The 13,069-nt window shown below is 32.7% G+C and overlaps 1 protein-coding gene across 6 annotated transcripts in view; it reads left to right on the top strand.

The window, feature by feature from the left end:
• The window catches only part of EXOC6B (exocyst complex component 6B), an 870,074-nt gene that overhangs the window by 407,132 nt on the left and 449,873 nt on the right, over positions 1-13,069 (top strand). For 5 of the 6 annotated variants that reach the window (XM_077134551.1, XM_077134550.1, XM_077134555.1 and 2 more), the window contains one exon: positions 2,559-2,735. The exons of the other annotated variant lie outside the window; for it this stretch is intronic. In XM_077134551.1, the coding sequence (XP_076990666.1) occupies positions 2,559-2,735 (177 nt within the window). The remainder of the gene's footprint in view (positions 1-2,558; positions 2,736-13,069) is intronic. 6 annotated transcript variants of the gene reach the window in all.

Genomic DNA, 13,069 nt, shown 5'->3' with positions numbered 1-13,069 from the left:
GCGTGCCCAAGGAACATGGCCTGGCCTAGTTCCTAGTCCCTAGCTCCCATCCATGCACTCCATGCCTCCATGCCAGGCTCCAGCTTCCTACCTCTCAGTTTTTTGGCCTCTACAACTAAGACTGCCCTGTGTAGTACAGAAAGCTCTCCTGTGTCAGCTGCACTCCCTAATTGCTGCCTCAGTCGCCTTCCTGTCTCTTCTCTAACTTTTCTGTGGAGCAGGGCTAATCTCAAGCTACTCTATTCAACCATCTTCCTGGAAGTTATAACATGTATTTTGATTAGGTAGTAATTTTCATTTTTATTCATAATGGTAATATCTGAGTATTTATTTCATTGTTCTGTCTGAATTTAGTATTTTTGTGTTGGCTAGTTCCTGCAAGGCAGACCTGCCCTGGCTGTTCCTTCACAGACTGGGGAAGCCTTAATAATGCTGACACAGCTTCCAGGTTCTGACAGAGATTTGGAATGAGCTTGAAGCCCTTTGATTTCTAGTATATGTTTACTATCTTAATTTGATGACTTGGCCCCGAACTGCTTTGTACTTCTCCTCCACAAGACACCAAATAAAAAAGAAGAAATCATAGAAAATCTGAAATTGCTTCCATAACATATCTTTCAGTTAAATAATGGTACTTAAGTGTGGCTGTTCATGATTGCTTTTGATACATTTGGAGTATTTTATTGATTATGAAAGAAAAAGAGATTCAATAAAATAAGATCTATGTATGAAAGCGTTTGGCTTTGTTAAATTTGAAAGTAAGGATAGCATTAAGGGAGCAAGTGATTTCTTTCAAGTTGAGGATTTGCTTTTTTAAAAATGTGAATGCCTTAGGAAATTCTCTTTTTTTGTGACTCCTCAGAATTCCTGCTCCCTTTTTGTGTGGTTTGCATTAGAAACAGGGAAGAACTCTTTACTTTTGAGAGGAAAAGAATGAATGTTCTCTCTAATCTCAAATGCTGGATGATATGTGTATCTGTTTTGCAAAGTTAAATTTAATGCTTTAGGATTCTTTCCTTATCTCAGTTTGTTACTGAAGCCATTATGTACTTCGTGTAAGTCAAACCAAAATATCAATGGATAATATGCAGAGACACAAGTTTGTTCATTGATTTAAATCTCTGGAATGTAGATTCTTTTTGTTTTCTTGGCAGAAACTAGCTCAAATAGTTCAAGTTTTTCTCTGTCTTATAATTGTTTCATTTGACCAGTGCCTGGACTAACATCTTAAACTTAATATTTATTTTACATTCCTAACCTCATTCAGAAGATTTGGAGATTTATTTTCTCCTGGACTAATTTATACTTGTCACTGATGAAAAAAATATCATACATTGATTAAATAATGTGCATGGCATATTTCTCAAACTTTGTATGGTGGGATGATACTGTTATGGAAAAGAGAGAAAAAAAGAAAGTTCTGTTGTGAAATACTTTTAGAAGATGCTGGGTTAAACCAATTAAACAAATTTCTTTAAAATAGGAGTTCTCCTAGGTATTATTTTATTAATGTACATGGTATATCTATAAGAAGCCTACATGATATGCAATGTTTTCCATTTATTTAATCACAGAACCCTTTTTTTGAAACATGGCTCTTTGAGGGAATGTTGATATAGCAGAAAGATCATTGGTCTGAAATTTAGGAGATCGCAAGTTTAGTGATCTAATTTACCCTTAACTACTAGCTTTGTAACCTTGAAAAAATCCTTTTTGTTGTAGCTTCAGTTTCCTTAATGGTGTCTAAAGTTCTTCCAGTTCTAATCTTGTGTGGTTTAATGCTTTTGTTGTTGATTCTGGATTATCACACTTTCTACCTCTTTGCATCTATTGAAACCACACTTTTATTTCCATCTATTTTGTTAAGATGAAAAGATTACACATTTTTTATGCAAGTTCAGAAGAAGCAGCCCTGGAGGACCCTGTTTTGTACAGATTAAAGTTGTAGATCTCCTGTTGTGTTAGTTAAGTTCAAACCATTCTATTAGGATAAACCATCCTCCTGAGTACATTTATTTTATTTTTCTTTTATATCCACATAACATGGTTTTAAGGGCCCAGGCTTCTTAACTATATACAAAATAATTCCAACTCCCTCTGGCCACAACCAGTATGGTTCCAGTATATCATTTTCTTATAAGAGATAAATAATATTCAGTCATTTGCATGAATTTCTTGGCTTTTAAACAGAAAATGGTTGAATTTCATTTTGTGATGGCTTAGTAGATATATTTGAAAAATCTCAATGATGATAGTGACTGATTATCTTTTCTCTCTGGAAACTTTGAAAATGAGTCTCAATGAGATAATTTCAGGATTAAAAATGTATATATTACTATGTTTGCTTTTATTTCTGGAATTAAAACTTTATGTATTAAGGCATTTTGTTGTAGTAATTACTATAAAACACCAATTTGTTCAAAATTAGAAATTCTTCGAGTGTGTGATTAAGTTTTGTTAATCCTCTCCCCCCTCCCCTGCCCTTCTCTCTCTCTCTCTCTCTCTCTCTCTCTCTTTCTCACTCTCTCTTTATGTATGTGTGTGTATCTCTGTCCTAGGCTCAACAACAAAGAAACCTGGATAACATCGTCTTACAACCACCCAGAATAGGTAGCAAGAGAAAATCTAAGAAAGATGCATATACAATATTTGAGACAGAGGTAGAAAGCACTAGCCCCAAGTCGGAACAGGATTCAGGAATTCTGGATGTTGAAGATGAGGAAGATGATGAAGAGGTAACTAACATTTATGCTGGGGAAGATTAAAATGTATTATGTTTGAGATATAATAAAGAATTTATCCATATAATATAGGCTATGTGATTTTCTGGGTATTAAAATATCATTTTGAATACAAATGGACCCCAAAATTAAGAAAAATAATGATATAGTAAGCTATTTTAGATTTGGATTATTTGAATTTTCAAAGGACTCTTTCATTTTTAAAAAGATTTGGGATTTTTTTAATTCTATACTGATTAGGTATAGATTTTAAATCTTTAAAGGAAGATTAGAATCTACTTGACCTAGAGACCAGAGATTTAGGTGGCCTCCACGAAATAGAAAAAAAGTTACTAGAGACAAAAGATGCTATTTCAAACAGGATGGAGTAAACAGTAGGTTTCTTTACTTTGAGAAATGGTACAAATTGAAAACATTTCCAGAAATGTTAGAATACATTTCTGGAGGAAATAAATATATGAGTGATTATGGGGAATCTGAGAATTTTGTGCTATATCCATAACCTCCTAGATTAGTTCTGTGTCATTGTCAGGCAGAAAATAAGATTAAGTGATTTAACTACATATTTTCGTGTTCTTCTTGGTTAGAAGCACATTAATGTGCTTCAAAAAACAAAAATACTAATACATTTTAAATATCCTGTTAAGATGTATTTTCTAAATATTTATTTGTATCAATGGAATCAATATTAGCCTAGTGGTTAGGAGCTGTGAACTTTGGAGTCAGACAGTCCTTGTTCAAATCCTATTTCTGTCTGTTTATTTTTTGTTTTAAAATTATCATAAATAATTATATCTTTTATTTTTTTTTCACTTATATGACGACCCTGTTTTGCCTTTAAATACTTGTCTCCTTTACATTGTTTCATTTCTCCAGTTAAAAGTGAATGAACTCTTGTAGGTTTTTCCATATTGAGGCCTCAATAAATCCCAGGAGGATTTGAACAGGGAATAAAAAAGTATTTGCAAAGTTCCCTTGGGGAAATGGTGAGAAAGGGGGGAAATTCAACTTCCCCAAGTGGAGAATTCTTGATATTCTCACAAGCAGTGGGGACAACCAAAGCAATAGGCTGGGCCCCTAATCTTGGGTTGTGTTCATATGAAACTTAACCCCGCAAAGGATCGGTTAAGCCTACTTAAAATTAGGCCGAAGAGTCACCCCCAAGAGAACCTCTTTTGTTTCTCAATTGTGGCCTCTCTCTCTCAGCCAACAGGATAAGCAAACTCACTGCCCTCCCCCTCTCTATGTGGGACACGACTCCCGGGGGTGTGGACCTTCCTGGCAACATGGGACAGAAATCCTAGAATGAGCTGGGACTCAGCACCAAGGGATTGAGAAAACCTTTTCAGCCAAAAGGGGGAAGAGAGAAATGAGACAAAATAAAGTGTCTATGGCTAAGAGATTCCAAATAGAGTCGAGAGGTTATCCTGGATGTTATTCTTATGCATTAAATAGATATCTCCTTTTTAGTTAAGGCATAGCAGAGAGGCTGGAGGGAACTGCCTGAAAATGTAGAGCTGTGTCCAGTAGTCATGTTTCTTGAAGATGATTGTATAATGACATAGCTTCCACAGTGTGACTGTGTGAGTGTGAAAACCTTGTGTCTGATACTTTTTTAACCTATGTTATGGACAGATGAATGAAACATATGGATTAAGAATAAGTAAATAATAGGGGGAACAAATGTTAAAATAAATTTAGTAGATTGAAATGCTAGTGATCAATCAAAGGGAGGGGTAAAGGGGTATGGTATGTATGAATTTTTTTCTCTTTTCTTTTTATTTGTTTTCTGCATTTATGCAGATGTTCTAAGAAATGATCATGATGATGAATATACAACTATGTGATAAAAAAAGGAATGCTCATATATATATTGATTGGTTTTATTAATAAAAATATTTTTAAAAAGTGGATTAACTGTCTTCCCCACTCTTGTGCCTTCTTATACTCTTCCTTCCTTCTTGTTCTCCTCCTCCCTGAAAAAGACTACACTGAAAAGCTTGCCACTGTCTCATTTCCTAATGTTAGGCAAATTATTTAATTTGTGTCTTCATCTATAAAGACAGTACTATCCATTCCTTAGGGTTGCTCCATAAAAGGTGGTGAATAAATGTTAGTCTCTGTCCTATTTTCATTACTCTTCCTTGCTAATTCTGCTGTGTAATACTGCTGTCAGCATGCCTGTCTGTCATGATTATTCCCTTTTGACTTCAAGAATTGAATTGGCACTGTTTAAACTGTTTGAAGTGAAAAGCAAATAACAGAATTAGTTATGTGTCTAAAGCATTTAAATTTGATTGAAGGTCTGAGGGGTTATCATATGTGTAAAATACTACATTCTTTTATTTGTTTTTCATTATGAGCGGACACATTTCTACAGTTTAAGTAAATAATTGGTTTTACTTAAAATATATAGTTTCCCAAGATATGTTTATTATGTAAATGAGACATATTAATTGAGTTAATCATTTTCTAAAGTTTCTTCCCAATCTCTCTTCTACTTAGATAACAATAATTCTTAATAGCTCTTAACAGAGCTAAGAAAATCTTTTTGAATGTTATTTCATGGACCACTGTTGGATAAAAAGGAAAAAACAACAACAGGCATTTACCTGACACCCATGAGATGGAAAGGGGCAGTGAGGCTTTTCTATTATTCTCTCTTCTCGCCAGGAATGGCTGCTATGGTAGGATATAGATTCACACTGGAGACCAGACTTTCAGGTATTAGCTCATTATTGATGACAAAATATAGTAGTACATTAAAACATCAGTCTCAAGAAAGACTAGTCAGGTCCTTTTATTTGCATTCTGGATACCCATCGAAGAAATGCAGTTCTACCAGACTTAAGGATATAGTCTATGTCCCAGGATAATACATATGCTAAAGAGATGGTTAGATAGTAAGCTGAAAGAATAAAGTATATACACAGTTCTCATATAATCAGCAAGAATCTTCTAGAGAGGAGCAAAATACAGTTTTATTGACATGTGTTTGCATACCATGCAAACCATCTGAAGTATACAATCACTGACTCATTGAATCGTCACATAGTTGTGCATTACAACCCCATGATAAATTGTACAACATTTTTGTTATTCCAGAAAAGAAATAAAAAGAAAAAAGAAAACCCCAATCCTCCCATACCCTTTATTCCCTCCCCCATTGTGTACTGACCCATAGTATTGGTGCAGTACATTTGTTACCATCGATGAAAGAGTATTAAAATCTTAACTATACTCAATAGTTTGCAGTAGGTATATTTTCCCCATTTACTCCTGTATTATTAACTCCTTGTAATAGTCTCATACATTTGTTCTAGTTCATGAAAAAACTTTTTTATATTTGTACTGTTAATTATGGATATTGTCCATCACAAGAGTCACTGGGTTAAACATTCCCATGTTTTAACCTCCAACTTTCCTTCTGGTGACATAAATGTCTCTAAACATTCCCTTTCCTCCACATTCATAAACCATTCAACACTGTTGATTATATTCTCACAATAACATGCTACCTTCACCTCTGTCCATTTCTAAATGTTTAAGTTCAATCCAGTTAACATTCTGCACATATTAAGCAATCGCTCCCCATTTGTCTTATTTTATATTCTGTTAACCTTTATTCTATATTTTATGTCTATGAGTTTACATATTATAATTAGTTCATATCAATAAGATCATAGGATATTTGTCTTTTTGTGTCTGACTTATTTCACTTAACATAATGTCCTCAAGGTTCATTCATGATATCATATGCTTCAGGACTTCATTCCTTCTTACTGCTGAATAATAGTCCATCATATATATATTCCACATTTTGTTTATCTATTCATTTGTTGATGGGCACTTGGATTACATCTGTCTTTTGGCAATTGTGAATAATGCTGCTATGAACATAGGTGTGCAAATGTTTGTTCCTGTCGCTGCTTTCAGATCTTCTGGGTATATCCCAAGTAGCAGGATTACCAGGCTGTAAGGCAGCTCAATACTTAGCTTTCTGAGGAGGGAAGCCATTTTTTAATCACTAACTCATTCAAGATTTGAGGGACAAGTCCCTTTTAATTTTGGGGCCATGATTCTTCTTTCTTTTTGTTTTCTGAAAATAAAGAAAGTTGGATTATTAAAATATCTAATTGGAATGTAGTTGGAGGTTAACTTTTAAAATGGTCCCATGTTCCGAATCAAATAGAATTCATATTAGAGATTTGCTGATTGAGCTTTTACAAGAATTTGGCACTTTATTGTCATCAAATGGCATCCTAACTTAAAAAAAAATCTACCTTATATTTATTTACTTCCCAGTTGGAATCTCCTTCAAGTGCACATTCTTAATCTCAAAGCTCATGTAGAGAATTATTTTTTTAGATGTCTCCAAACTGGTTTCTTGGCATAATTCTTGCATGGTGTGAATAAATTTTTCAGATAAGGTCTTTCGTGACCCACTGTGACGTTCTGACCTTCATTCTTGTCATTCTTCAACAGACCTCATTGAGAGCAGCATAAATAGTTTTTGGAGTATTGTGATTTTTAATCTCTGAGCATGGTAACTGTAGCATAGAACCCTGTAGGGCAGGGGTTTGTAACATATAAGGGGTCATATATTCCTTCTAGAGTTTGATAAAAACATATGGACTCTTTTCCCAGTGAAATGTACATTCTCGTAATGAATACATGTATTCATTTATTCACAAAAAATTTTGCGTGCAAATTCAGGGAATTTATGAAATTAAGAACTCATGTTATAGAGCAGTGCTTTTTGAAATTCAGTGTGCATAGGAATTACCTGACAGTTGTATCAAAATGTACATTCTCATTTCACATGTTGGTGGTGAGTCTGAGATCTGCATTTTTAACATGCTCTCAGGGGAGGGTAGTACTACTTACTGTTTCTTGGAATACACTACAAAAATTGCAAGGCTGTAGAAGACCTCAAGGAATCATTTTTGTTGTGTAAAGAAAACAAACCTGTGATTATGTAGGTATCCTATTGATTTTCCATTATGACAAAATTCTTCCTGCAATAAATGCACTACTAATAAAGAAGTTATATTTTGCTTTCTAAAATCTACTGCTTATGGTAGATCACCAGCATTATCTTTTATGAAATTGCGTGATTCTCATTTACCATACTTAAGTTTAGGTATTTTTTAAAAATATTCTCTGAAGTAAGAACTTTTTAACCTCTCCTGTGCTTTTAATAGGAAGTATATTTAATATATTCTCTGAATTGAATGATGTTCTAGACTGTTTACTTCCATCTTTAGCTTGATGATACTTAATAGGAGACTTAGAATGAGATGGGTAGGAAATAACAAATGCCTAGAACATAGCTTTACACATGCTAGGCAAATAGTTAACATATTAGTAAACGGAAATGAAATTTTTGCCAGAAGTGGGAAAAGCTAAGTGTTTTGGCACACTAAAGATGAAGTTACAATAGGAAATTTTCATCTTAGATGAAATATAAGAACCAACTATCAGAGTCAAATGTAAGAACCAGCTTATATTGAACCAACTGTCAGAGTCAATCTCTTAATAATTACTGAGAAGTGTTGCAACGAAAGAAAATTTCCTAGTAAAATTTTCTTCACTTTCTTTTTATGTAATTCTATTTATTTATTTTTTGGCTAAACTAATAGAAGGGGCACAATCAAGGTTTTTTTTTTTACTAGTCATGTATTAGAATTGAACTATATAAAACTGATATTTGATCACTGTTGATTGACAACTTAATTCAATTAATTTTCAATGGATATGTATGATTTGGAGAATTTGGTTTGGATTTTTATATGTTGTTCTGTAATATATGTACATGTTAAAGCTCTTTTCTGATTGTTCAGATAGAACTTTTAATTTTTTTTAATAAAAATAGTGAATATTTTAAATTGAGAGTTTATATATGGTACTAGATTCGTTAGCAATATTGCTTTTGAGATATTTGAAGATTAGATACGAAGAACTCAAGGTGATGTAATATTTGTGAGAAGGGGAACCTGAATACCTACTAAGGGTAGGGGTATTGTGAAGATTGTGTGAAATAATGTATATGATGCTGTTATCAACAGTGATTGGTACACACAGTGCTATCCATATGTAATAGTTACTATTATGGTATTATGGGTGCATGCTTTAGGGGGGGAATAAAGGTGAAATATAAATTGATGTGGCTTTTGCTAATGTATATTTGCATAGACTAATAAACACAATCTAAGATAAATAAATCTGCTGAAAGGAAGCAGAATTGTATAAGAAATAGTTTGAAAGAACAGGACCTGTGATTTCTTCTTTGTTTCTAGATTGCTTCAGAGTTTCTGTAATCTTGGGACATTTTATTTGTACCATACTTACACCACATCTCACCTCATATTCTAATTTATATATCTCCTAATTTGTTACAGGCTGTTAGAGAGCAATGGTCACCATGTCATTCATACAACTGGATTTTAAGTATGAGTTAAATAGATATTTGTTAACTAGATAATCATCTTAGGTTTAGCTCTCAAGTATGGAATTAACAAATGGAATTAACAAATGCCATGTAATATAAAGCCTTCTGTAACATCTTAATGATTGTGGTTCTGTATTAATTTTGAGGTAACAGGGTGATTGGAAAGAACAAAGGACTTGTATTTAGAGGTTATATGTTATATCATTTTTGTGCTATTGGAACAAAGTAACTTCTTGAAGCACCTATTTTCTCATCTATAAAATAGTGGAAACAATTTATGTGAAATTATTTGTAAAAAATTGTGGTTATTAATGAGATTTGACTCAAATTTCAGATTGCTTATTCTAAAACTTTCTGTTTACAGGAAGGTAACAGAAAATAGGAGTCATTTCTCAGAAAGTTAAAGTGAAATAAATGACAAGTAAAGTGAAATCAGAGATGGCAGACTGACAGTCCAAGGGCCAGAAACAACTTGCAAATTTTTGTTTCTTAACTGTTCTTAGAATGTTTTTAATTGAAAAAAATTTTTTTAATTAGTTGCCAATTTTTGTGTCTTTTGAATTAACATAAAAGTCTGCATTTCCAGCTAGGCTGTTTCCAAATATGGTGACAGTAGATTGACTCTGAGTAACAAAGTTGGCACCAGAAACATGGTTTTTCCAGTAAACCACTATCCTTATTGGGTCCTTTCACTGGCAAAGCTGTTCATTATCTTATTTGTGCTATTGTTTAGGGAAATATACTACTACTTTTACTGGGTCTCTGTAAAACATGCCAACATGAATGATACAAACTCATGGGGCCACCCATAAGCTTGGGTAAAAAAGGAAAAAGAATATAGTTCTTTGTAAAAATAGATAATGAAAATAATAAATATCTATTTAACACATAAGTGTGTCTGTTAAGAGAATACAATTTAAAATGCTGACCTATTTAGTCCCAATATCTGTAGGCTTTGAGGTTTTAATTTCTATTCTTAATGAAAATTGGTTTATTAAGGACATATACAGTCAAATGAAAAGTAGATACCCATAAATATAATCAAATGCCAATAAGGATAATTTTAGAAAGTTGAATGAACCAGTATGGAATGATTTAGATATTATGTTTTGGCTTTCTTATTCTAATCTTTGATATGATTCGCATTGATTTAAAGTCTATTAATTTTTTTCATTGAGTCATTGTATAAAGATCCTGTTATTTGAAATTATTTGTCTTAATTGTAAACTTCTACTTGCCTTTTCGAGTATTTTAGAATTTCTCCTTGTTTGTCATTGCTTATTCAATGCTTCGCTAATATTAGCCCCAACTAGGAAATGTACTGCTTTTCCCTTCTCTTTGTCTAAAATATTGAATTATTTTCCCTGAAGGAATAGCTCATCTCACCTCTTCTGTAACACCTTCTTCTTAACAATTACTTTTTCATGACACAATACCACCACCTGATATATAGCCCATGTGCAAATTTCCCCATGTGTCCCAGTAATGTCCTTTGTAATTGATATTTGACTTTCTTTTTTCCCTGAAGTCACATCTAGACAAATACTACACATTGCATTTAATATTCATGTCTGTTTAGTCTCTTTTAATATATCCTCAATTTGGATCCATCTGATTGCATACTCATGATTAGATTCAGATTAATAATTTTTGATGGGAATATGCCAAGATGGTGTGTTCATCTCAGTGCTGTAAAGCTTCCTTCACAGGAAAGCTTTTCTCCTTTGTAGTTAAGAAGTGATCTGTGGAATGATACTTTTAGGCCATGTGACTGTCGTGTTCCCCAGCAATTTTTCACCCAGTGGTTTTGGAATTCATTGATTCTTTTCCCTAAATCATCTATTGCTATAGGGTTATAAAATAGCTGTTTTCTATTTTTATTCTTCCATCTACTACTCAAAGTATAATACATTGTTCTGTAGATGAAATTAGTAGATTATAGAAACAATTTACATTGTTCTATAAAGAAGAATTACCTTTTTCCCCTTAATATTTAAATAATGTTTTCCTCCTTTTATAAAATTTCGCTATGGATATATGGATATATATTTTATATATAATGGGTTAGACTCAGTGAAATCTCATTCTCTTCCTTAATCCCTTCCACCTTGTTACTACCCACACTTTGTAAGTAGTGAATATCATTAGTGTTTGTGTATATATGTTAATATGTGTATATACATTTCCTTATACTTTCACAATGGGATTATTAATAACATAATTTTTGTACTTTGTTTTTCACTTGAAAATATTTCCTGAAAATTATTTCCTATCACTTCATACAAATCTTTCTAATTCTGTTTTTATTACTAAGTAGTATCTATTGTTTTGATGTACCATATTTTATTCAGCCAATCTCCTATATATGGGCATTTAGATTATTTCCAATATTTTCCTATTAAAAATAATATTTCTACTATACACTATTATAATAGCTAAAGTAAGAAAAACAATACCAATTACTGGCACAGATGCACGGTAACTTAAACTCATATTATTGCTGTGGAAATACAAAATGGTTCAGTCACTTGGGAAAACAGTTTGGCAGGTTTATTATAAAATTTAATATGTGCTTACTATATGACCCAGCAATCCCACACCTAGGTATTACCCAACAGAAATGAAAACTTAATGTTCACACAGAGAGATGTACCTCAATTTTTATAATAGGTTTGCTCATGTATCACCAGAAACTAGAAACAACCCAAATGTCTTTCAATGGGTAAAGGCATAAGCAAACTGTATATCCATAATTGGAATGTCACTTTGAAATAAAAAGGAATAAACTACGGATACATGAAACAAATGCAGATAAATCTCGAATGCATTATGCTAAATGAAAGAATCCAAATTCAAAAGGCTACTACTGTATTAACTATTTATATGGTACTCTGGGCAAAACTAAGGGGATAGAAAAGCATTAATGTTTAGAAAGGGCTGAGCATAGGGGAGCAATTTGACTACTTATGGGCATGAGGAAATTTTGGGGCGTGATGGAAGTGTTTTTTATCTTGTTTGTGATAATGATTATGGAACTATATGATTTGTCAGAACTTACAGACTTGTTTAAAATAAGCGAATTTTACTGTATGTATAACACCTTAAAACTTAGAAAAGAGTTTCAAAACAAAAATAGAACCTGAGAAATTTTTTCCCCATGTAGTTTGGAGGTGTGTTTTCAGAGTAGATTCCTGGAAACAGGATCATAAGTCGGGGTAAATGCTTGTGGAATTTTGTTATATATTACCAAATTCTCCTCCATGAGAGTTGTACCATTTTCTATGTCCCTGACCTCCAGACATGTATTTCTCTACACTTTCTTTAGGAGAATATCTTGTCAAGCTTTTGTATTTTTGCTAGTCTTGTGGATGAGAAATTGAATCTCTATATAGTTTTAATTTTTATTTTTCTTACTTTGGGTATAGTTGTATATAGTTTGAGAGCTGTTTGTGTATCTTTTGTCTTATTGGTAAACTTTCTGCTCATATCTTTACCCATTTTGCTGATATTTGCTGTAGTTTGTTTTGTTTTTCTTCGGTTTTTAGTTCTTTATGTAGTAGGGATATGAGTTCTTTACCTATAATATCGTAACATATTTTAGTACTTACTTTTGTTCACCTTAAATTTTCCACTTCTCAGAACTTTTATATTTAAAATTATCTTAGTGCTAAATTGCCTTTTACTGCCCAACAGTTTAGTTTCTAAGCATGTAGTGGACCCTCATTAGATAAAGATCAGTTGAATTTTTATATCACAAATGTTCAGGTTCAAGCACAAACTTCTTGAGAGATTATCCTTTGATATTTGCCACAAGGCTTTTTTCAGTGTTTCAGTAAGAAGTGATGATGATTTTTCCTAATTTTCTTCTGCTTAGTAT

The sequence above is a fragment of the Tamandua tetradactyla genome, chromosome 17, assembly GCF_023851605.1.
Source record: "Tamandua tetradactyla isolate mTamTet1 chromosome 17, mTamTet1.pri, whole genome shotgun sequence".
Taxonomy (NCBI): Eukaryota; Metazoa; Chordata; class Mammalia; order Pilosa; family Myrmecophagidae; genus Tamandua; species Tamandua tetradactyla.
The sequence above is the reverse complement of the archived record's forward strand: the minus strand, read 5'-3'. Positions and strand labels throughout refer to the sequence as shown.